Source organism: Acomys russatus, chromosome 5 (assembly GCF_903995435.1).
Source record: "Acomys russatus chromosome 5, mAcoRus1.1, whole genome shotgun sequence".
In the NCBI taxonomy this organism is placed as follows: Eukaryota; Metazoa; Chordata; class Mammalia; order Rodentia; family Muridae; genus Acomys; species Acomys russatus.
In genome coordinates, this window is record NC_067141.1 from 30,987,995 (window position 1) to 31,012,220 (window position 24,226).

Sequence of the window (24,226 nt, forward strand, 5' to 3'; positions counted from 1 at the left end):
ACAGCAAGCACCGCTCAACAGCCACCAACCTCCACAATCCCAGGGGCCACCCGTTTCCTCACTGTTTAAAACACTACTGCATTTGTATTTGGTCTGTATTTTGACCTAAAGCAAAATTGGCCAAGGTCCTCTGAACAAGTTTCCAGGCCACATAAGTGCCACCAGGAGTAGAGCAGCTGGAGGTAATGGGAAAACAAACTGCCTTTACTGTAAGTGTGTCCAAAACAACTGTGATTTAATTTGGCCTGTCAACCACATGAGGGTAGCCCCAATTCTAGGGGAAAAAAAAAAAAAATCAAGGAGCTGTCAGGACCAAAGCCACCCTTCACCAAGCTAAATATTTACTTAGTAGCCGGTGGTTTTGTATCTGCAAGCACAGGTCCCAACATCGTCTTGAGGGGCATTCCTTTCCTGACTAGATCCTAGCACAAGGACTTTCTCAAGTCCTTCTGCTCCCATGCAGCGAGCACGGCTGAACCTGAGGAGCAGTCAGGGTGAGGGGCTAGGATACAGAGCTGTGTCACAGCCAGGACTCTCCCACAGAGTAGGCTCCATTTACAAACAGGAAGCATGTTCGATTGCCCTATCAGGACATGCTGACCTGTTTCCATGGGCTGTCTGGCATCAGAACCTCTAGAAGGGACCACATCAGGCCCAACCAAATGATTCTGAGGCACACTGCAGGTAAAGGCCCAAGACACCCTGCTGCAGATGAGCATTCCACTGAAGGCCCTAGTCTTCACAATGTCCACAGCAGGCTTCCAGGTATAGACTTTATTAAACTACCTCACAAACACTAGGAACTAAAATCCAACGGAATTTTATCTATCTATTTACAGAGTACTGCCTACAGACCGATCAATGCTGAGCCTGGTTCTTGCCCGGCCACCCATCAAGCCCATCCTCCAAATGGTCCAGGGACACCTGATAAGCAAAGGACACTGATGTCCACCTGAACAATGATATGTCAGACAGAATGGAGCCAGCCCAACAAAGAGAGAGACAGAGTGACAGACAAGACACACAGACACACATGGGCCCTGTACTGTCAAGAGGGCTGAGGGCCTGTCTCATGGCTTCTTCAGGCTACAGGCCAGGCTGCTGGGGACCCTGGTGGCTTTCAGGGGAGGTGAGCTCCAAACAGCAGAGCTAGTGCGCTTGTGGTAGCGGGGCTTGTTCTTATCAAATATTTTCTCCAAGTCCAATGGGAGAATAGTTCCGAAGAGCTCCAGCAGGTCTGGGGGGTGGTAGTACTGATGGATGACGGCCTGGCTGAGCTGGGTACCTGAAGAAACCAGAGGCCTGGATCACTGCCTGGCACTCTCCAGGAGCTGCCCTGAGCCCTGCACCTGCCCAGAGTCCAGCAACCCTCTCCACAGCAGCATGCCCTGCCCCACTCTATCTGCTCCTCTGGAGGCCTCCTCCTGCCCACCCCCACCCAACAACAATCATGCTCTTACCTCCACCTTCTAGCAGCTGAACCCAAACAAAGTACCCCAGAAGTTGGCTTAGGCAAAACTTTATCCTCCCCATTTTGTAGAGAGTTGTCCCAAGGTACATGGGAGATGAATGGCAGAGCGGGGTGTGAAGACAAGCCTGTCCCTACATCTTAAGCCTCCTTGCCTAGCTACTCCCACCAATCTTGCAGACCCTAAGGGAGAGCATGCAGGCTGAGAGCTGAGGGAGGCACAGCCCTGCCAGTGAGGCTAAGGAAGACTCTAGGGGGTCAGAAGGGAACACACACCCAGGGCTTGCTCCCCAACAGGTCTGTTCCTAAATCACTTCACTCACGATCATCATCTCAGTTGGGTCTTCATATCACTCACGTCCTCTTCAGATACAGACACTAAGCAATCTATCTAAGGCCAACCATCAGGCAACTTTGCTGACCACTCTGGCCATGCTTGCTGCTCAAGTGGCTCGATACAAGTCAGTCACCAGTGGCTTAGGGGGGAAGATTCTAGATACTGTGGGGTTCAAACAAGCTCAGCTTGTCTGTCGAGTGCTGACCCACTGTGGGATTTAAAGTCAGCACCATCTCTAACCTCCAGCTCAGCAAATCCTAAAAAGCAACCTAGCGGGCCCTCACACCCAGGCCAGAGACACCACCCCCCTCCCCACCCAGGCCACTGTATAAATCCAAGACCCCAAGACTCAAGACAAATCCTGCTTGAGTGCAAATGCCCTTTGTCACGGCCTTCCTAGCTCTCAGCATTCTAACCAAATCCTGCTACATGCTCAGTTCTATGCTCACCCATGGGTGCTTACTCAGGTCCAAGCCTCATGAGCCTGCTGAGCCAGACAGACTCTGAGGAGGGGTATGTCAGACTACCTAGCAACATGCTTTGCTTGAGCCAGACACAGCTACACTCAATGCAATGGAACGCAACACTTTTCATACTATACCCTCAGAGAGGCCTTCAGGCCAGAGTAGCCCCCTACCTCTAGGTGCACGCTCAAAGACCAACCTAGGGCTCTCAGGTCAACGCCGTAAGGCCCTGACTGGGCCCTAGCACACCTGCAGCAGCAGAGCCGCCACTTCCACACCCAACAAAGGCGAAGAAGGGAGACAGCCCCAAGCTCCTGAGAAGCTCTGGGCTCTGCTCACCTTTGGCCCAGGAAGGGATGGGTTTCCGGGGATTGGCTTCATCATCTGTGGAGTCATCGCTATTTAGGTCCATCCCATAGTCATCTGTGCTGATCTTGGGAACAGATTTGGGTCCTTGTGGAGTCATTTGATAAGAGGTACAAACAGGAGACTAGAAGAAAATTAGCATGGTCATTAACACCTCTGAGTTCCTAGAGGACACTGTCACTCTAGTCATTGCCCCTCACTTCTTAAGGAGAAGAAAAAAGAAAAGCTTTAGGGTCACTTTTTCATTTTAACAAGTCAGGGAACATAAAGCACTTTGTATTACGCCCTCCCTCAGAGATGCTTCAAGCCACACCATGATCTTCAACTAGCCCTCCACCATGGAAGCTCCTTTAATCCCTGTAACTAGGAGGTTAAGATAAAAGGATTCCAAATTTAAGGTCACCCTGGGTTATACAGCCAGACTCTGTCACCAAGAAGAAGAGAAAAAGAAAAGGAACAACAACTAAGTGACTTGCTCTCTTTCCTCCGGCGCTAACACACAGTCTGAGCTTGTAAGCAAGTGGAGAACGGGATAGAGCCCCTCCCAGCGGGGGCATAGGCCTCACCTGCACATCCACTGTCACGTTCAGGACCTTGCTGGCTGCCGCTGCCTCCTTGACTTTCTTCGCCTCCTGCAGTCGCTGCTCAGCCAGGCGCTGCTGCTCTTCCTGGAACCCAGCCAGCAACAAGATATTATGTGTCTCCCCGTTCCTCTTGCCACAGTACTACCCCATGTGGCAAGGCAGGCCTGTCTCTAGAGGCTAGGCCATGCTTCCCAAAGCTCTCAGCTCACAGCTCGGCACAGAGCCCGCAGGAAGCCCGTTCTCCCAGCACACCTACCTTCTTCTTCTTCTCTTCCAGTTCCCTCTGAAGTCGTTCCTTCTGCAGCCGCAGGGCTTTCTCTCTCTCCTGCATCTCCCTGAGGACCACCAAGAATCTGTCAGGCCAGTAGTGGGGCCCTAGCCCTGTTCCTATCCCAGAAAGGGAAGCTAGACTTGGTGGACATGCCTTTAAAGAATGGAACAGTAGAATCGGACACCAGCTTAGAGCCAACAGCTGAACTCTCCAAAAGCAAGATTCTGAGGCTGACTTTGGAATAAGACACAGCCCCACACTTCAAAACCAGTGAGGTGTCGGAGCCTGCCCTTTCTCTTTCACAGTGGGAAGAGTAGTGTCTTTCCTCCAGCCTTGCCACAACCACCACAGCAGACCACAGAGTGGGAGAGCTGAGGATGGGCTGTGCCATCACTCCACACTCATGAGCTTGACCTGGAACAAGTCACTTAGCTTCCCTTTCACAGCAGCTTCCTCCATAACGATGACAGTTTCTGTGCCGTAAGAGTTTCAAGGAAGGATTAAATAAGAAAACTTGCAGAGCGGGTAGCTTAGAGCAACCCTCAGAGCTACCAACTACAACACCCCATCCATGACCCCTCAGTGCTAATACAGTGCTCACCACCCAGCTCTGAAGCCACAATAGCTGCCACCACCAGTCCCCTCCCAGACTCTGACCTCTGACTCTACCCAGAAGACCAGCAACACGTGTCGATCTATATTCGCCCTATACAGCCCTGCGAGACCAGCCCTCTAGCTGAAACCTCACTTATCCATTAAGCATGTACCCATCACAAAGACAGAGTTTTTCAGGAGTGGGGCACAAAAGGAAACTGCTGCTGAGCCCGTGGGTCTGCATACACATGTGGGCACTGTCCTAATAAATGTCAGAGAGAGGAAAACCTCACTGGGTTACCATCACCACCAAGGGAAGCAGAGGGCGAGAGCTAAAGACGCTTGATGTCCTAGACTGCACTACAAGCCTCCCTCCTGCTCACAATGCCTGTGGCAGCCCCACGGAGAGGTCCTAGGCTGTCCTAGGAGTCCCCCACCTGCTTTATCCACTAAGAAAAAGGCACCAAAGGAGTCGGCACATTTGGCTGAAGCAGTATAAAACATGGAGTGACCCCTAGCTTTAACCCTTGAATCTTCCCACAGCTAACATACACCCTATTTGGTGATCCGCCAGACAGAGGCTTGTGGTTTTGAAGCCAAGGGAAAGCCTGACAACCTTCAAGTGAAGATGAGAGCTGCCAAGAAGCAATGGTCATGCTGCCTCTAACTCCCAACACAGGGCAGCAGTAAATGGTCAGGGGTGGCCTCACCGCCTGCGCTCCTGCTCCCTGCGTTCCTGCTCCCTCCGCCGCTCCTGCTCAGCCAGCTGCCGCTCCTGCTCCTGCTGCTCTGCCAGCCGCCTGGCCTCTGCTGCCTTGCGGCGTGCCTGTTCCTCCTCCTTCTTCCGCTGTAGCATCTCTTGATGTCGCCGTTCCTCTTCCTCCTGAGTCGGTAACACGAGGAAGTTCAGGACACTCGAGCCAGGCGTGAACCCATAAGGAGAAGCTAGCCAAGGGACTTGCTCCTGCCCACAGCCTGGGTTCCTAAGGCCCTGGCCACCACCATCGTCAGCTAGGACTGAGCTGCCAGACTCCTTAACAAGTTAAGTTTTGCAAGTCATGACCAGAACAAAAAGGCATGTAGCAACTGTTACAGCAGTTCTAACAAACAAGAGCGAAGCCTGCAGAGCTAGGTATGCAATGGGCAAGCCAGCTAACCCAGTGGAGCTGCTAACACACATTAACACAAACAACCCATACTGATTAGTACTACAACTCGGCAGTGACAGACATCTGCCCGTTCCCAGGGCGAGACAGGACCCTATACTTCCAAGCGTAAGGCTCAAGAGTGGAGAGTACTTGGAGGCACCTTCAGGGCACTCAGCACATACGAGGCAGCACACTTCACATCCGTTAGTGAGTCGTGCCCTCAACTACAGCCCTGTCCGCAATATCACTATCCACTTGAGTAACCTGACCAAGGCCACACGGCTAAGAATTAGTAGTTGTGAGGGAAAAAAGTCAGCGACAAGATCCAGGAGGATCTACTCTACAGAATGGGCGTGCCCAGCCAGTCCTCATGGCAGAGGCCATGCCTGTCCTACCCCCCTTCTTCCTTGTCCCCACCTAAACGCACCTGTTGGAGCCACTTGAGCCTGCGGGCCTCCTCCTCCTGTTTCCTGCGTGCCTCTACCTCCTCCATCTTCTTGGCAGCTGCTTTCTTCTTGGCCTTCTCTGCCAGCCGCTCCTCCTTAGCCTGCAGAATCCACTCACATGTGCTGTCTGGAACAGCCACTCACAGAGAACGCAGAGTGGAGCCCAGAGTTCTGTGATAGGCAACCCCGTGGCCCTACAAACCCTGCTTGTTGCCCACAGAAGCCTTACCGCCCCAGAACTCCCCACTCATAAGGGGCTGCTGGGAAAACTGAGGCCAGACTTCCCGTGTGACAGAAAGCAGAGGTATACAGGCCACCCAGTCGATGACTTGTGGAGGAACCCAGTTCCAACCTTCAGGCTGCCCACCAGGGCCCCACCCACCTACGGTCTGGCTGCCCATGAGGCCAGACTCACCTTTTCTGTCTTCTCATCAATCTGAGCAAACTTCTGCTCAATCTGCTTCTTCTTTTCCTCCTTCATCTGCGCCACCCGCTCACGGGCCTGCAGCACCTTGCGCAGGCGCTCTTCACGCTTCCTGTGGGCACATTGCGTTCAAGGAGAGCCTGCCCAGGCTGGGGCCGGCTGGGCTGTGAGCTAGGCTACTTACAGCTTCACCTCCTCCAGCCGCCGCCGCTTGTCTTCCTCCACCTTCTGCCTGCGCAGCTGCTCAGCCTCCTCCTTTCGCCGCAGGCTCTCCAGACGCTGGCGCTCCTTCTCCTGCAGGGCGGGGACCACTGGGATGTGAATGAGGACACCTGGCAACCCCAAAGGCTGCCTGACAGCGTGCATCAATGCTCAACCAGAAGTGGCAGCAGATGCCTCTCAGGCAGACATGTCCCAGCATACCCTGCGCCCACGCTAGGCAAGCACAGGCTTTCCGTTTCTCCTTCAGGTGGACAGAGCGCTTCCCAAGAACCTGACTTGTACACAACAGAAAAAGCAGTCTCGAATTTGATGTGTTGATTATAATTATATAAACAGCTTGAAAGGAAACTAAAGACTAAGACTGCAAAGAGAAAGGCAGGCAGCTTAGAAAGTGTCAGCTAATGTTCTATTTGGAAGGGGGGTGAAGGACAGGCCAGTATCACTACCCTGGCCTTCAGCGCACACTAAGAGTGTGCATGTGCACCCCTCGTGTATGCACATCAACTCTTTCAAAACAGTTCTTTAAAAAATTACCATCAAATGTTAACACAGTTACACAGGCTAGTGAGCTAGATCATGGACGGTATGTCTTACCCTTCAGTTTCCAAACGTCTTGTGATGTGCCTGTGTTAATAATTATTAAAACCACATTAAGAGATAGCCCTGTAGCCAAAACTACTTCATTCCAAGTCCTGCATTCAATGTGCACACACTCACTGTCCAAGTCACCAAATCCCCTGAAGTACTCACCATCTTCTCCATTTTGTAGGTGAGAAAATGCAGGTATAAGAAAGGAAATGTGCCCAAGGCCCAGAACCTTTCAACCTTCCTAGGCTCGTATCTCAGCTACACCCACCAGATGCCCTGTTCAGGGACTGGTCCCCAAAGCAGGAAAGGACAACTTTCAGTGCCTTCAGTGCCCATGACACCTGCAAGGCCCGAGTCAATACAGAGGAGAGCAGGAAGTGAATGGCCGCCTGGAGAAGGAGCAAGTCCAGCCTTCTTCACTGTCGGGCACAAAAAAACAAGCCCACGAAACCACAGAGCTGGCTTTCTAGCATATTGGGAGACATGCTGTCACCTTGACCAACCAAAGAGGACAAACAAGCTCAGGACCCAACTGGCCAGCTACTGAGCCCCTCTCACCTGCCAGGGCAAAGAATTGAAGGCAAAAGCCCTCCAGGTGTCTTGGCACCTCTCCTCAGGAATTACAAGAACAAAGGGCTCAGCGGGGTGTGGAGCACACAGGCTTAGAGACCTCAGCAAGGCAGGACATCCTGCAGGCCTTGAGCAGCGCAGCACCCCATTCCCAACAAAGCACAGAGCAGCTGCTCTGGCCGGAGCCACAGACACCCCTGCCCAGAGAAAGCAGTGCCTTTCTTCTCCCTAGCTTCCCTGTCTGTAGTTCATGGTGAAACGCACAATAAACCATCTCCTGCCTATGTATGGCTGGGCATACAGATTGTTAAAACTATAGGATGTACAACCCACACCTACACAGGCCAAAGTTTCCAACTGCCAATCAAAGTTTATCAGAGCATAAAACTATATATACTCTGCCCCTAGCAACCAGCTCCTCTTTCTCCTGTACCCACTCAGGCCTGCTCTTCCCTTGTAGTGTATCCACCTCCTCCATTTTCACTTTTTAAAAAATCCTGAATCTGTGAGAAGAGTCAGCAGACATAAGTGCTTGCCACCAAAACTGATCCCCAGATGCAAGAACATAAAAATTATCCTTTCTTCCAAATATGCCCCACAGCATGTACTTGCAGGAACACGTATGCGCACACGTGAACACGCACACACATCACAAATAAAACAATTTTTAAAAAAAACTCCACATTACTGTATGTGTGTGCACCTTCAATTCTTTAAACAGACGCTAACTAAGATATAAGTGGTCTAGAAGCAACCACCAGGCGCAGGAACAGGACTCTAGGCTGCCCCCAGGTCCAGGTTCTCCAAAGCTCTTGCTCATACAAGTGACCCAACCCAGCTTAGCTCAGCTCTGAGGGGTCTGGGAAGAGAACAGCTTCTCTGGTCTTGTTTTCAGATGCCACTGCCAACTGCTACATTGTAACCTGCACAGCTGGACCAGGCTCGGGTGAGACTGACCGGCCCTATCCCATCACACAGCCCTTCAGGGCTAACGACCCAATAAATCTCAGTGGCTCTGTGGGCCAGAGGCATCACTGTTCTCATCACAGACCCTCAGGCCCCAGGGCTGGGGATGGGGAAGGAGATGGCTGTGGGAAGCACTGTAGGTGTGGCCTGGATCAGCACTGCAGGCCATGCCAGCCTGTGTCCTCCCGGTGTCCTCCCTGTGGCAGAGCATGGCAGGCAGCAGCCATCTCTACAGTAGAGGATGCAGAGCCCCAGGCCTGTCGGATCCCACCAGCTGCTCTGCTGACTCCAGTGCCCCCACATGCACATCTGCCTTCCTAACTCCCACTTGCAATGTTAGTGCTTCCACAGGGGCTGTCAAGTACACGGCGACATGGATTTGGTTAAGAACGAGGTACAGCTCTGCTAAGGGACAGGAAAAGGCTTTACTTACAACAAAGCTGCACTGTGGAGAGGAAACAGAAAAACACCAAGAGTTAATGCCAAGAAATGTCCTACAGGGCAGGCCCTGCCCCTCTCTATGGCAGTGGATCTACTCAGGGCCTTTCACCAACTACACACTGCTACCTCATCTAACCCAATCCTCCCTCCCAACGTAAAGGTGTCTTCACCTGCTCCTCCTAAACCATGCCTACCACTCGTCTGTGGACATGGCAGCCAGTGTGAGGTCTGCTAAGACAATCCTCCACTTTCCAGCCTAGCAGCTAAGCTTCTGAGTCACAGTCCAGGGTCCATAAGGTCTGAAGAGTACCACAGTATTGAGAGTATCACTACAGAGGCTTTAACTGACCCATAGTCGGTGCCAGGCTTCCACATACCCAGACCCACACTACCTTCAGCAAACTAAGAGAGTCTTCAGCCACACTGCCTAAGTTCCAGCAAAGCACTACCAGGGACAGGCTCCCTTACCTTAGGGTCCACGCGGAGTGGAGTGTTACGTTTAATAAAGGACTTCATGACACTGCTGCGGGAAGCCAAAGTCGGGGTCATGAGCATCTGGTTCTTCTGCACTGTGTGCAAGAAAGTCCGGAGGGGCCGTACCACCTACAGACAAGAGCCAGGGTCAGGATGGAACAGGCAGGGTAGACACCAAGCAAGGGCAAGAACCTGCTCACCTTGTTGGCTGGACAGGGTGGGGAAGGGGTCTTGTTCTGGGGGGGCTGTAGCTCCACATCCTCCAGCTGCTCCTCATCCGGTTCACTCATTGCCTGCTTATAGCTGCGTTTCCTCCTGGCCAGAACAGGTAGCAATGTCATAACGAGGACCTGAGAGCCTACCTCATGCTCAACTACATCCCAAAAAGATCATCCTTACAAATCTGGGCTCAATCACCACAGAACTCTGGACTGGAAGAAACTATAGACTAGCCCTTTGCCGCCCACTCAGAAAAAGGTAAGTGGCCAGTCAAAGGTCACATAGCCAGAAGGATGCAGAAGGACAGGATCACCTATTCACAAGCCAGCACCTACAGATTCAAGCTGCTTCCTCTGTTAAGTCAGGAAATCAAGTCATGACACCAGCTAAGAAGCTAAGAATGCTTGGCCTCATACCTACGCAGTCTCTATGCAAGAACCCCACCTTGGTTCACACAAGAGCTGCCTGCACACCCCTCTCCAGATGCAAACCTGACACTCTGGGGTGGTTCTCTGTGTCCATCTGTTTGGTCAAGCTCGGCATCTGTGAAGAGAGCAATTTCAGTGAGGTTATATCAATGACGGCAGTGGTTTTAGGGACGGGGTCCAGCAGCAACAGCTACAGCAAGAATAAGTAGCCTCCTGGCAACCTCAGAGTGGCCGATGACAGAAACCGTAGCCTTAGCAGTAACTGACCTTGAGCCCAGGATACTGGCCCCAGCCCCAATACTTGGCAACTGTGACACAAAAGGCAAAACAGTTATCACTAAAGCCTTAATCTATATGCCATTTGCTCTCCCACGAAAAGTCATGTGCAGAAAGAGAAAGTCAGCCATATGAAAAAGAAGTAATGAGCCATATGGTAGAGTATAGATTAATATAAAGGGGGCAATTTATGTTAAGAGCTAGCTGGGAACAAGAGTAAGCTAAGGCCTAACGCTATTACAATAAATATATCTCCATATCACTATTCAGAGCTGGGGCAGGCATAGAAAGTCTGTACGGTATTCAGGAGAAAGTTCCTTTCATGGCGTCATCACACAGGGCACAGTACTTTTTACATTACACCCAGAGGAAACACCCTGTACTTCAAAGGGTCTTTGCAGCAGTCCTGGGAGCTTTCAGGATAGCACAGCAACTATCCTGACCTCTTCATAAAGAGGACGCTTTCTCAAAACCTTACAGTACCATTTCTTCACACCAGGGAAATCACCCTTCACAGAGAGACTCCTGGGAAGCCAGGCAAAGCTCCTGACCAACTCCAAAGCTCACAGTGACCCTACCCTTTTGGAAGTATAGAAGTAAAAAACAAGCCAGGGGAAAGAGGACAGGTAGGCATTCAGATCCCAGCCTGTACTTCTTCATGAATCCCTTGGAGTAGACCTCAAGACCTTGACATGGCACCTTTATACCTTTCCCTCCTTCAGGCCTATGGTGATTAAATACATATGGCCCCCATAGACTAGTATGTTTGAATGTTTGGCCACAGTGACACTATTAGGAGGTGTGGCCTTGTTGGGAGGAAGTATGTCACTGTGGAACGGCCTTAGAGGTCTCCTATGCTCAAGCTATGCCCAGTGTAGTACATAGTCCCCCTCCTGCCGTCTGCAGATCAAGTTACAGAACTCTCGGCTCCTTCTCCAGCGCCATGTCTGCCTGCACACTGCCATGCTTCCCACCATGATGATAAGGGACTAAACCTCTAAAACTGTAAGCCAGCCCCAAATAAATGTTTTCCTTTATAAGAGTTGCAGTGGTTGTGATGTCACAGAAATGAAACCCTAACTAAGATGAGGTCCTTCCCTCTGCTTCCTAATCCAGGCAGCTAGAGTGGCTCCTGTGACACTCAGCAACATCTCCAGCCAGAGATCATGGACTCTTCAGGTTGAATTTATCTTTGCCCTATCAGACCAGAAGAATGGAGCTCCATATCCCAAGAGTCAGGACCAGGCCAACTCACCTTGCTGCTCTTCAACAGCTGTTGCCTGGCCAGTGGGCACAGGCTTTGAGGTGGGCACACTTATCTCAGTCTTGGTGGCACTGAGGGGCTTCAAGTTACACCCACTGTTCTCGGAGACCTACAGGAAGAATTGAGGCTTGAAGAAGCCCACGTGGACCCTGAGGCTCAGGACAACTGAGGCACATAGCTTCAGACTTGGAAGGCTCAAGTCCTCCCCATCTCTGGCTGAGGGAGCCTTACCTCTGGTTCCTCTGCTGCCTCTTCTGGCTCAGCCTCCTCCGTGGGCTCCTGCTCCAGGCTGAAAGCAAAGCAGGGGACTATGAGAACTCTAAATCCAGGTTTTCTCCCATTCTTCAAGATAGGGCCTATAGTAGGCGAGCAGACCTGCACCACAAACCAACAGCCTATGCTGAATAGGAAGATGGCAGCCATCACCAAAGTCTTCCTGAGTAGAAAGGAATGTCAGATTCTGAATCTTACTTGATATCATCCTGTTGGAGAGCTCATTTGGGATGGGACCCTGTTCTAGTTTAGATCTTCACTGACTGTCCTCAAAGACCTACACATTAAAGGCTTTGTTCCCAGTATTCATGCTACTAGGAGGCAGTGGAAATTTGAACAGGTGGGACCTAGCTGGAGAGTTTCAGCTTATGAGGGGTGTGCCCATGAAGGTGACTGTGGGACCACAGCCCCTCCCTCCCTTTCTCCTTTCAAGTCCTAGCCACGAGGTGAATAGCTTTGCTCTACTACACTCCCATCATGATGTACTGCTCCCCAAAGCAGAGGCCACTGGTCACACAGCCATGAGCTAAGATGAGTATCTCAGGCTTTGCTCCGATAATGTAGAACAGGCAAATACTTTACCCAGCGCTGTCCCACTCTATGGGGTCCCGAAAAGTCTTATCTCTTTTGACTTGCTCACTACTTATCTGGGGGCCAGCTAAGCTAAAGGTATGCCCAGACTCATTTCCTCATTCCATGTACTGAACCTCTGCCCCCAAGTAAGGCAGGGCTAGCTCCTGATAGCAGAGCATGGCCTCCAAGAAGTCAGCGTCCTGTTCCCAAGCAATGCCACATCTAAACTGGGAGCAGAAAGCACCCCAGGGGCCCCGACTACCCCAGTCAGTCAACCTCATTTTAAGTGGTTGTTCTGCCTTATTACAAGCATGGAGCTCACACACTCCAGAGCTGACAAGCGATACTGGAGACCTGACAGTCATGTTGCTTGATGACTAGTCACACAGGCACCAGGCTAAGGGGGCGTGGCTGTCAGCAGTGCCATGTAGAGATGGGATGACGGAGGGAAGGCTGAGCCTCAGCAGAAGGTTCCACCTGGGGTCACCTCCACCCGCTCCTACAATGTGCCCTGCTCACCCCTGTGAGAGGCACTGGCATGGAACTTACCCAACTTTCTGAGGCACTTCAACATTCAGGAGCCTCTCCAGGTAACTGTGACCTGAGAAGAAACAAACAAACCAAAAAAAGGTATCATCAGAAACCAGTCAGGCATTGGGCCAGTCCTGGAAATTTTGGCAGGGACATGATCACTGCTCCTTTCATAGACACACGAGCTTCAGTGTGCCCTGGGTCTCACCTTCATCCATCCTCATATTAGCATTATGTAGCTTGCCTAGCAGGCACCCCACACACACATCTTCACTAGGCTAGTATCTTGGAGAGAGGTCTGACATAACACTGGGCCCAAAAATAAGTAGCTTATTCACTCAACAAACATTCATCAAGTGCCTATAACGTACTGGGCTCTGGGCCAGGTGCTGGAACCTCATTGGTAAGGAAAACCAACAAAGCCACTGTCTGGTCTTCCTACCTACCAGCACTAAATGATCTTATAGAGTAAACTAGGATATGTGCAATGACCAAGTCAAGGACGCTGAAGTCCAGATGGAGAGACCTGATGTGAAAGATGATATGATGAAATGACCAAAGGGGAGATGGGTGGTGGCGCGCGCCTTTAATCCCAGCATCTGGAGGCAGAGACGAGAGACCCTCTGAGGTCAAGACCAGCCTATCTACAGAGTGAGCTCCAGAATAGCCAGAGCTGCACAGGGAAACCCTATATCCAAAAGCCAAAAATAAAAAAAAAGAAAAGAAAGTAAAGAAGGAAGAAAGAAAGAAAAGAAAAGAAAAAACGAAAGAGAAAAGACCAAAGGAGAGGAAGAAGAGGAATGCAGGACAGTGATTTTAAAGCATATTCTCCAACCTCTGGGAGACCCTTCTGGGAAAACCACCAGTCTGAACTATTTCCACCAGTGTACTAAAGTGTGACTTTTCCTTCCCACTTATATTAACATTAGCCCAACCAGCACAAAAGCAAAAGAGCCAAGGAAAAAAGGCTAAGCTTAGCACTCATCAAGGCTTCTGCACCAAACGACCATCCTATCACACACAGTAAAGCAATGTCCAGCTTCAATTAAGAATGTCCTTGAAGAAGTATTAATTATAGGAACAATGGCTCACACCTTTAACCCCAGCACTCGGGATGCTGGGGCAGAGGGATTGCCACAGTTCAAAGTCAGCCTGCGCTTCATAGGAAATTCCACCAATCTGGACTAGAGCAAGATGGTGTTAATGATCTGAGAAGAAGGAAAAATGCTCACCAAGACACAAAGTAAAAAAAGGGCTCTGGGGATGCTAGAAAAAGGCCAGCTCCTGGGTCAGGGGAGTAAGACCAGAGCTAAGGCAGACAAGGAACATAGGTGGTACCAAGGCCTAAGAAAAACAGGAAAGACAGGTAACAAACTGGAGCAGCAACTGGCAGAGCTCAGAGAGAACTAAGCAGCAACAAGAAGGAGAGATTTCTCCTTTCTGGGTTATGAGACCCAGCTGGGGGCTGGGGGCATAGCAGCAATAAAATGAGACTGGAAGTTACAGGTGCTACCTTGAGGGGGTCTATGGCCAGAAGATATGCTCCCCTCCTCTGCCCTTGCCTCCCCCTCTCTCTTGCCCCTCCCTTCCTCCCCCTCCCTCACCTCAGCTCCTTGATTCAGGGAGGGGAGAGGTAAAAAGGTCAGCCAACCAAAAGACACCCAAGCAAACACATAACTGTTCCACAGGACAAAGACTTCTTGGAATGAATGTTAATTGCCCCTACACGCCAGAACAGGCCCAGCATCAACTGTGTGGCCTGGTGTGAGGACTGAGGAAGGGCCAGGGGCTACCCTCCAACTAAAAAAAAAAAAAAAAGTAACCATGAAGCCTGAATGAAGAAGCTGATCTATTTACCTGGACTTTCTAGAAACCCTGCAGCAGTGACCCTTGTCCCACCTGACAATGCCAGAAGGCTTCCTCCTGGGGAATGCACGCCAGACCTGAACAGGAGGCTTCAGGTCCCCCACTTCTGTATTCCAGAGACTCCAGAAACCCCTTTCCTTTACTGCCAGGCCTTTTCCCCGCCTCATCGTTTGTCCAGCACCCCCCTAGGCCCCCACTCCCACTGCACATGTGTCAAAAGCTGCCTTAGGGAGAACTCAAAGTGACACACCACTTGAGTTGCCCACCCAGCCCCACCTCAGAGCCTGGCATCAGAAAAGCACCAGGAAGCCTCTGCCTTGCCATTTTTCACCCCTTGAGTTTTAGGAAGACAGGCCAGGGTTAACTTGTCTAAATGAGTCACTAAACATGTGTCACACCCAAGCACTAAGATGAGTTCTCTAACTACATTCAAGGCAAATGTCCTCACCATTTAGACAGGAAACTGAAGTGAAGAGGTATACCCAAGGTCTCCTGGGAGCTGAGTGCCTCCACATTCTGGTCCCTGCCTCCTCTTCATCTTCCCTGACGCCAAGGAGATGATCGCTGGGCTTGGAATTAGACAGACTTGCTTACACACAACCCAGAAGCCTAGCCGTGAGTAGGGAAGACTGTGGGGAGTGGGAAGGGCAATGCTTAAGAGCTACAGGTTTACTGTTATAAAAACCACTGCTAATTTGAAGCAAAACTGGGAAAGGAAAAGACACCAACATAGTCACCACTGCACATGTAGATTCAGGCAAGTCCTCCACATCTACAAATGTTGTGGAATTGACAAACCACTGAAAAGTTTGAAAAGGTGGCTGCTGAGACAGGAACAACTCTTTCAAGTATGCCCAGGTCTTGAAGAAACACACACTGAGTATGAGCGTGACATCATTATTGGTATCTCCCTGTGGACCGCTGAAACCAGCACACATTATAAGACTACCGCAGAGGACCCAGGACACAGGGATTTCACCAAAACCATCAGCGCAGATGCATCTCAGGTTGACTGTGCTGTCCTGAGGATTGCTGCCAGTGTGCATCTCCAAGAATGGGAGGATCTGTGAGTATGCCCTTTTGGCTTACACACTGGATGTGAAACAGCTAATCGTTGGCGCCAACAAAATGAATTCCATAAAGCCACCCTATATCCATCCAGGACAGATATGAGGAGGCAATGAAAGAAGTCGGTACATCCACTAAGTGGCTACAGCCAGGCATGGTGGTCCACACCTGTAATCCCAGCACCAGGGGGAGACAGAGGCAGGCAGATCTCTGTGAGTTCGAGCCCAACCTGGTCTGTATAAAGTGAGTCCAGGACAGCCAGGGCTCCATGGAGAAACCCTGTCTCAGGAAAGAAAAAAAGAAAATTGGCTACAACCCTGACACAGTAGCGTTTATACCAATTTCTAGTTGGAATGCTGACAACAAGCTGGAGCCAAGTGTATATGCCTTGATTCAAAGGATGTTGCCACACACAGACATGGCAGTGCCTTTGGAACCACACTGCTGGATGCTTTGGGCTGCATCCTACCAACACCCCATCCAGCTGCTAAGCCTCTACAGTGGGCCCTCCACAATGTCTATACAATTGATGGGTTGGTATATATTACAGAATAATACTCGACTACACAAACTGAAATCATGAAATATGCAGGTAAGTGGATGGAACTAGGACAGATTATATTCAGTGAGATAACCCAGGCCCAGAAAGACAAATGTCTCATGTTCTCTTATGTGAGGCTCCTAACTCCAAATCTTCAGATGTGCGGATGTAACTTAGAGTAACTGCAGAAACTAGAAAGGTGAAAAAGGACTGCGGGGAAGGCCGTATAGAGACGAGAATACACGGTAAACATGAAGTGAACGGGAAGATAGGAAAGACGGGTTTGGGTGCTCTAACTTAGAGAGGGAGCTGGGCTTGGTGGCACACACCTTTAATCCCAGCACTCAGGAGGAGGACCTCTGAGTTCAAGGCCAGCCTGATCTACAGAGTGAGTTCCAGGACAGCCAGGCCAAGCAATCCTGTCTTAAAGAGAAAAAAGAAAGAAAAAAAACGGGAGGGAAGAGGGAGATCAATATAGAAAGAGGATAATATAAGGATGCTTGCAAAAGTCATTAAGATGATATTATTATCTATTTACTTAAATTGCATATAATACATATACATCTATGTATATGCATATACACATAGTTTGAATAAAATTTTTGCACCTGGCTGACAGACTCCCTCCAAAAGCCATAAACCATCTAACAAAAACCTCAATACCAGGTGTGAGAGCCCCGTTTTGAACTGTTGGTCAAGGCTGTCCAAGAGACTCCTATTACTATTGCCCAGAGTGTCCCCCAGAGGCTGAAGGTTAAGTCCTCATCACTGAAGACATCATGCATTAAAACACTGAGCTTGAAGGATCCAAGCTGTATCTAACCTGAATGCCTACTCTTTAAAGACTAGCCTTCCTACTACCAGAAAGTGCCATGCAAGTTTTACAGAGGTAAGGAACCAAACAATCCTACTGAGTATTGAAATCTGAGCTTCTCACAATGACCACTATGCACCATAACACTATGGGTCTAACAGCAGCATCCATATCTTAAAGGTAACCGACAGCTCTCTAATTGAACTGAAAGCCCACTCAACAAGAGGGAAATCCGTGCCTGGCACTAGAAACCTAGCCAACTACCCAGGGCTAGTGAGGTCAAGGATCTTGGAAGAGAACCTACAACTGCCACTTTACTAAACCAATCTAACTCCTAACTGAAATCTAAATATTCTTATACTCACACACAAGTGTAGCTCCCAACCATCATCAAAGAAACTTCTCTTTGCAACAGATGGAAGCCATTACAGAAAACCACAACAGATCAAAATGCAAAGCACAAATCATCTCATGTGGTTTTCAACCCCAACTGATCATCTACAACACAGTTTCCGCACCTGAGGTTCAGGGACACTGGAGAGGGGACACTGAAAGAGCCAGAGAACAGGAAACTTCATCAGAGTGCATCTCCTAGAAATGCCAAGGAAGCTACGAAGACCCATGAAGTCTTAACATGGCTGCCTAAACAAGATCTGAACAAGGATGGTAAGAAAACATGCCAGCATGGACCGGGAAAGCTCACTGGGCCACAGTCCTAAACAAAGAACTGCAGACAAAGGGATGCTGAAAGTGGGAGGAAACTGCCATCCCCAGGCAAGAGGCCCCACCACAACTGCTTGTGCAGTACCAAGTCGTCAGCTCTCACATCATGTCCATTCCACAGCACTACACAGACCGAGCAGGGTGCATCTGTACATTTGTGTGTCGTGCACACGCATGTGTGTGTGTAACAACAATTAAAGAAAGAGAAGCCATGAACTTGAGAGCAAACAAGGGGAGGACGTGCGCGGAAAGGGGAAGAGGAAATGATGTAATTATGTTTTAACTTCAAAAAGTTAAAAAATGTCTTTATGGAAAAAAGCTGGAGAAAAAATAAAAAGAACTACATGGCTAATGTCTACCAGCAAAGTCTAAAAGAGTCTATGAGATTCTCTCAAGTTCCTCCCACCCCTTCCATACAGCTCCAGGCTCACCTAGCCCTGTGGACCCCTCCCAGACCAACTTCAGACCTGAAGAAATCTCAGAAGCAGCTGTGACACCCACCCCATCCCAGGCCTCCTGACAATCTTTAATAGACAACGTGTCTGAATTCGTGCTGCACATGGCCCAGACTGTCTCTCCAAAAGTACACAGACAGATTTTCCCCCATAAATCTTACAAGAGCCAGGTAGATTTACTTTCCATTTTCTATGAAACTTGGATTGTCCTCTGACCTGGATCTTGCGAGAACCTGATCTAGCAGCCTCCTTCTCGATTGTCACAGGTGCCTAAGAACTCCCAACACTCATCACTGGAGAATACTTGGTTTAGTCGCAAGAAGCGCCAGGCAGCCATCACTACACTGCTTGGTGTCTCCAAGGCTTTGTGCAATCCTTTCCTTGGCCAAGACAGCAAGTAATACATTTTTCTCCACCTAGCCTGAGCACAGCCATCCTCCAAAAGTCTTAGTTCCTGCCCCCTCAGGCAGCCAACCTAACTCAGGACTGCCTACTCTCTCTCTTCTGTGCCTCCTAGATCTATTCCCAACCGGACAGCATACCTTGGCCTTAGATCTGACCAAAATGAAAGCAGCTACCAGGTACCAGCCCACAAGCCCTATGTGGCACATCTCCACAGCAGTTTCACCATTACGAGTTACATACAGGGATAGTGAGTTTAAGTCCATCACTCCAAGACAGCAAAGAGGGACCAAGGGATATGCTGACTCGGGGTAAGGACCATAAGAACACTGGGGCTAACATTCTAGGCTTATTTCCACATTTACAAAACTATGTTGAGTCAGGCGGTAGTTGGAGCATGCCTTTAAATCCCAGCACTTGGGAGGCAGAGGCAGGCGGATCTCTGAGTTTGCCTGGTCTACAGAGTTCAGGACAGCCAGGGCTACATAGAGAAACCCAGTCTCAGGAAAAAAGAAAAGCAAACAAACAAACAAACAAACAAACAAAACAATGCTGAACTAGATCTCTATCACCCAGTAGCTACATGTGGCCACTTTAAACTGAAGAAAGTGCAATGCGACTTAAAACTCAGGGCCAGTGAGATGACTCAGAGATAAAGGCACCTGTTAACCTGAGTTCAATCTTCAGGACCCACACAGTGGAAAAAGAGAACTGACTCCTACAAGCTGTCCTCTAACTTACACACACACAAACACCATGGCAAGTGTGTACATATGCACACACATAATATTACAAAGAAAAACAATAAACAAACAAACAAAAAACTTAAAATTTAGCTCTTTGGTGGTGCACATTTATAATCCTAACACTAGGGGGCAGAGGCAGGAGGATGGAGTCCAAAGCCAGCCTATCTCAAAAAAACAAGGGCTAAGCAATATTGCTCAGTAGTGGAGAACTTGCCTCGCTCAGGAGGGAGAAAAACCAGCTTCTCCATCAGACTAGACACATTTCAATAGGCAGGCAAGGCGAGCTAGTGGCTCCACTCCAAAGATGCACATGAGAAACACTGGGGGGCTAGAGAGATAGCTCAGTGGTTAAGAGCACTGGCTGCTCTTCCAGAGGACCCAGACCCCACATGGCAGCTCACAACTGTCTGTAACTCCTGTTCCTGGAGATCCAACGTCCTCATACAGACATATATAGCCAAAACACCACAGTACATAAGATAAAAATAAACAAATTATAATAATGATGTTTTAAGCCAAGCATGACGGTACACACCTGTAATCCTAGCACTCCAGGAGGCAGAGGCAGGTAGATCTCTGTGAGTTCAAGGACAGCCTGGTCTACAAAGTGAGTCCAGGTCAGCCAAGGCTACACAGGAAACCCTATCTCAAAAGACCAAAAAAAAAAAAAAAAAAGAAAGAGAAAGGGAAAGAAAGAAAGAAAGAAAGAAAGAAAGAACTATTTATATCACTAATGGAAACATTCCAGCTGAGCAAACACCAGGAACCACCCTCTGCACCATCAGCCCACACTCACAGATGATACGAGCAGAGGCCTCTGGCTCTTTGCCAGCCTTCTTGGCAAGTCTTCTGCTTGACCTGCGACTGGCATTTTCTTGGTCAGCCACCAAAGAGTACTTCGTGGCTAGTGGCACTTGAGGATCCGGGTTTCGCTGCACTGACCTAATGTTCCCAAGAGGGCTCTTGGCTGTGGTGGGCAAGATAATATTCGGCTGGATGGGAGAAAGCACCCGCTCCTGCCACGCAGAGTCTGGGGAGTCCTGCAGGCCTCGGGAGGCCCGAGCAATCTTGAGCTTGGAAACAGAACGTCCTGCCCCGACCCCTCGGTTCTTGGGGCTCTGAGGGGTAGCCTTGAGGGAGCTCACTGTGACAGATTCCAGCTTCCCAGCCTCTGACTTCTTGGGTGTTGGCTCTTCCTCTGATGTTGGGGTGCCTTGGGAAGCTGGAAGTGGAGCTGGAGCTGGGACTGAAGACGGAGGAAGGTCGCTTTTAAGCTTAAAGAGTTGCTGGTCTGCACACAATTGCTCGCTGGCGTTTACCCTCACCACAGGTTTCTTGATCGGTACTGTGGGAGACCCAGCAGTGGAGGAGGAAGCAGCTGATGCCACCGATGCAGATGCAGCTGCTGCTGCTGCTGCCGCAGCCCGGGTTATCCGCCGCAAGACAGGGGAGCCATTCTCAACAGAGGCTGGCTTCTGCACCTTGTCCTTGCTGCAGAGGTTCCGGGTGCCTAGCTGGCTGCTCCGAGACTTTCTGCGGGATAACCTGTCAGGGCAGCAGAAGAGAGGCTGAGACAAGCCAAAGGCAGGGAGACCGCCAAAATAAAATTAGAGTACATCAATCCCCCTAGAGGCAAAACCTTGAGGCTCCAGAGCAGACTCGACCACCTCTAGCCATGAGACCCCACTTGTTCCTCTCTGAGCCTCAGTCTCCCTAACTGTAGGTTAGTGGATGACAGTGAGTTCCAGTAATCATAGAACTGCTGGGAAGAGTAAATTCACAAACTTCTCAACTGTGGTTATACTGTGCTAAACACCTTCTGAAAACTTCGCTCATGCCGACAGTCTGAGAGGATGGTGGCCCTAAGGTGGCCCCATTTAGTCCCTGTTGGAGGATCCCGCCACTACTATGAAGCATCTCCTGTCTTGGTGTGTTGTAAACATTGTTCTCCAGCACCTTCTGATTGGTTATATAACGAGTTAAACAGCCAATAGCTGGGCAGGAGAGGAAAGGCCAGACTTCCAAGCTCAGAGGGGGGGGGGGGTCCCAGGTGAAGATCAGGGAAAGAGAGGTCACCAACAGAACACGGATGAAGAAACAGATGCCAGAGCAAGACTAAGATAGCGGGTAGCAGAGCATGTGGCAGAACGTAAGCCAGGCCAGGGTTAGAATAGCTGAGCATCTGCCCAGCTACAGAGCCTGAAGGTTTTACTAAGTGTAAAGGTCTCTGTGTCATTATTAGAGCAAGAGTAGACATAGAAAAAAACAAAACAAAACACTCCATTTTACAATTCCCCTTTGGAAGATGAGAAAACAGAAATTCATTCCAAGGACATACAGCTGCTGAGGCATAGAACTGTGGATGACATATGTACCAGGGCTGCCTGATTACAATGACCAGCATCTTTACCTGAGCACAGCAGTCACCACCACTCCTACAGGGAATTATAACAAACCCAACAACAGAGGAGTTGAGGACCAGCAACCTGGGAACACCTCCAGTGACTCTCCCCTCCTCCAAAGTCCAGAGTCAACCCCGTTATCCACCTTCACCACCAATGCACAGCAAATCACACCTGTACTCTGAACTGGGTTAACACTTCAATTTACCCACGGCATCTCAACTGTCAGTTTTGGTGTGGAGTACCAGCCATTACTGCCTTCCAGCTGCTGCTCCTCTTAGCACACTCAGGAGCAAACTCCCAGGACACAAAGTCTCCAGATAGCATCTCCAGCGCAGCCTCCCAAGCCTTTCCTACCTTTTCCTCATGGGATCTCTGTTTTCATCTTGAATGCTAGACACCCGTCTTTTCCTCCGACGGTTCTTCTGAGAAGGAGTTTTGGGCATCAGCTCTGGCTCATTGTTGAATTCTCTGTTAAGTACAAGGACAGTAAACTTGACTGAGGCGTCCTGGGAACTGCTGCTACATTCCACCCCATTTTTGGCAATGACAAGTCAAGCTAGAGACCATCACCAGGAAAGTGCTCCAAAGCTATGTGAAGTCACCAGTTGGACACTCAGAGCTTTCTCCTGGACATATGGCAGGGAAGCAAGTGCTAAGAAAAGTCATCACTGGCCACACATTCAGAGACACTGCTAACTACAGTGAACCAGGAAAAGGGCTCCATGGCCTCTTCCTCGGCCACTGCACTAGCGTGGCCCCATGACACAAGGCACATAGAAAGGAACCCTGACAGGCTATTTGTCTGAACTATCAGGATACCCACCCCAGCTCCCTCACAAGCCCAGCATGCCCCTGCCTTTACCTGATGAACATGCGCTCAGCCTCCTCCACAATCTCCGTGAGCCACACCAAGTCCTTATTGTTCACATTACAGAAAAAGTCGAGAAGTTTCTGGTCACATATATCCAGCAGGTGAAGAGGCCCTGCAGCTGTGGTCCCCATGGCGGCACTGTCAGGCAAAGGTAGAGACAAAAAGCTTAAGAACTCAGGGCTAGGGACCAGGACCTTTTCCAGGGAAAGTCTGCCAGACCCAAAATCACACAGCACAACCTGTGCTTCTCCCAGTACAGAGCCACTTGCCAATGCAGAACTCCCAACACCAACCCAATGGCCTCACCTCACAAGAGGAAATGTTAGAGTAGCCCCACTGTCTTGACACTCCCTTACCACCAGGACAAGGACAGAGTATGACTGTCCTTATAGGCCCACACTTCCTGACCAAGTCTGACAGAAACTTATAAATAGCCTTTCAGGGACTTAATATGACCATGCACTACCTTCCTGGATCAAGGAGAAACACCAAGCGACATATGCTCTCTCTTTACCCAAATACAGATTTGTTTACTTTTTTTTGCGGGCTCTCCTCCCACTTTTCATGGACGGGGACTAAGACATGGCCATCCTGTGTTGACCCCAGAAACAGATCATCAAGACACCAAGTCCAACTTCCTCTTTAAAATGAGAGTGGAGGGTTAGCAGGACAACTCCGCAGATTTAGGCACTTGTCACCATATCTGAGGATCTGAGTTCAGTCTCTTGGGACCCACATGGTAGAAAGAGAAAAGAGACTCGTACAAGTTGCCCTCTGGCCTCTATGCAACCCATGCCACACTGCCCTGTTGTATAACGCTTTCCTCCCTGATTGAGTCATTCCATCTGCAGGGAAGAACCTTAAACAGGAAGGTCAACAACTCAAAATAGCTTCAGGAAGCTTCAGGAAGTCCCTGAAACTGAACAAATTCACTAGGCCCCTTCCTGCCAGAGTAAACAATAAAAGCAGAGTCCCACTCAGCCAAGCAGAACTGAGCTGCAAAGACTCTCAAAGGAGCCCAGTTATGAAGAAGAGTCTCTGACAAGCTGATCTGCAAGAAGCAGAAAGCAGCCTAAGTCACTTGGAAAGGACACTACCTAACCTGTTGAGCGGGCTGCAGGCTGTGCAGTGTGCTGCAGGTTTCCCAATTTTTGGGAGCTATTACCAATGCTTGGGTGGGCCTTGGTGATGCAGCTTTGAGTCATTTCTGTTCCTATAAGTAACCACTCACCCATAGTCCTGTAAGTAACCCCACTAAAACTTACTGGCTCACCAAGCTGGACTTTCGTGGTTGCCTATCTGGGGTGACTAGACATGTGTGTTGCATGTCCCCAGATAAAGTTTTGCACACAGCATGTACTCATACATACATACAAATAACTAAGTAAATGTACAGTAGAGCTGAGCA

The 24,226-nt window shown here is 49.7% G+C and overlaps 2 protein-coding genes across 2 annotated transcripts in view; one reads left to right on the forward strand and one right to left on the reverse strand.

Moving 5' to 3' along the window:
* Position 1: 1 nt before the first annotated feature.
* On the reverse strand, positions 2 to 23,710 carry Incenp (inner centromere protein). The gene is made up of 18 exons (XM_051146899.1): positions 22,810 to 23,710; positions 22,302 to 22,415; positions 20,339 to 21,087; positions 12,946 to 12,997; positions 11,782 to 11,839; positions 11,542 to 11,659; positions 10,074 to 10,125; positions 9,564 to 9,678; positions 9,358 to 9,492; positions 8,882 to 8,893; positions 6,287 to 6,396; positions 6,094 to 6,214; positions 5,660 to 5,779; positions 4,795 to 4,967; positions 3,476 to 3,749; positions 3,202 to 3,303; positions 2,609 to 2,759; positions 2 to 1,285 (listed from the first exon to the last, which is right to left on the reverse strand). The coding sequence occupies exons 1-18, from the start codon at positions 22,947 to 22,949 to the stop codon at positions 1,071 to 1,073; spliced, it is 2,811 nt and encodes a 936-aa protein (XP_051002856.1). The 5' UTR covers positions 22,950 to 23,710; the 3' UTR covers positions 2 to 1,070.
* The window catches only part of Fth1 (ferritin heavy chain 1), an 83,158-nt gene continuing 81,879 nt past the window's right edge, over positions 22,948 to 24,226 (forward strand). The window contains exon 1 of the mRNA XM_051146900.1: positions 22,948 to 22,969. Within this exon, the coding sequence (XP_051002857.1) occupies positions 22,948 to 22,969 (22 nt within the window). The remainder of the gene's footprint in view (positions 22,970 to 24,226) is intronic.

Excerpts from the sequence above, each read along its gene's own strand:
- Incenp (XM_051146899.1), bottom strand. The coding sequence starts at position 22,949 with ATGGGGACCACAGCTGCAGGGCCTCTTCACCTGCTGGATATATGTGAC. Across the intron at positions 21,088-22,301 it reads AGAGATCCCATGAGGAAAAG|GTTATCCCGCAGAAAGTCTC; the intron begins GTAGGAAAGGCT and ends CTGCCCTGACAG. Across the intron at positions 1,286-2,608 it reads CATCCCTTCCTGGGCCAAAG|GTACCCAGCTCAGCCAGGCC; the intron begins GTGAGCAGAGCC and ends TGGTTTCTTCAG.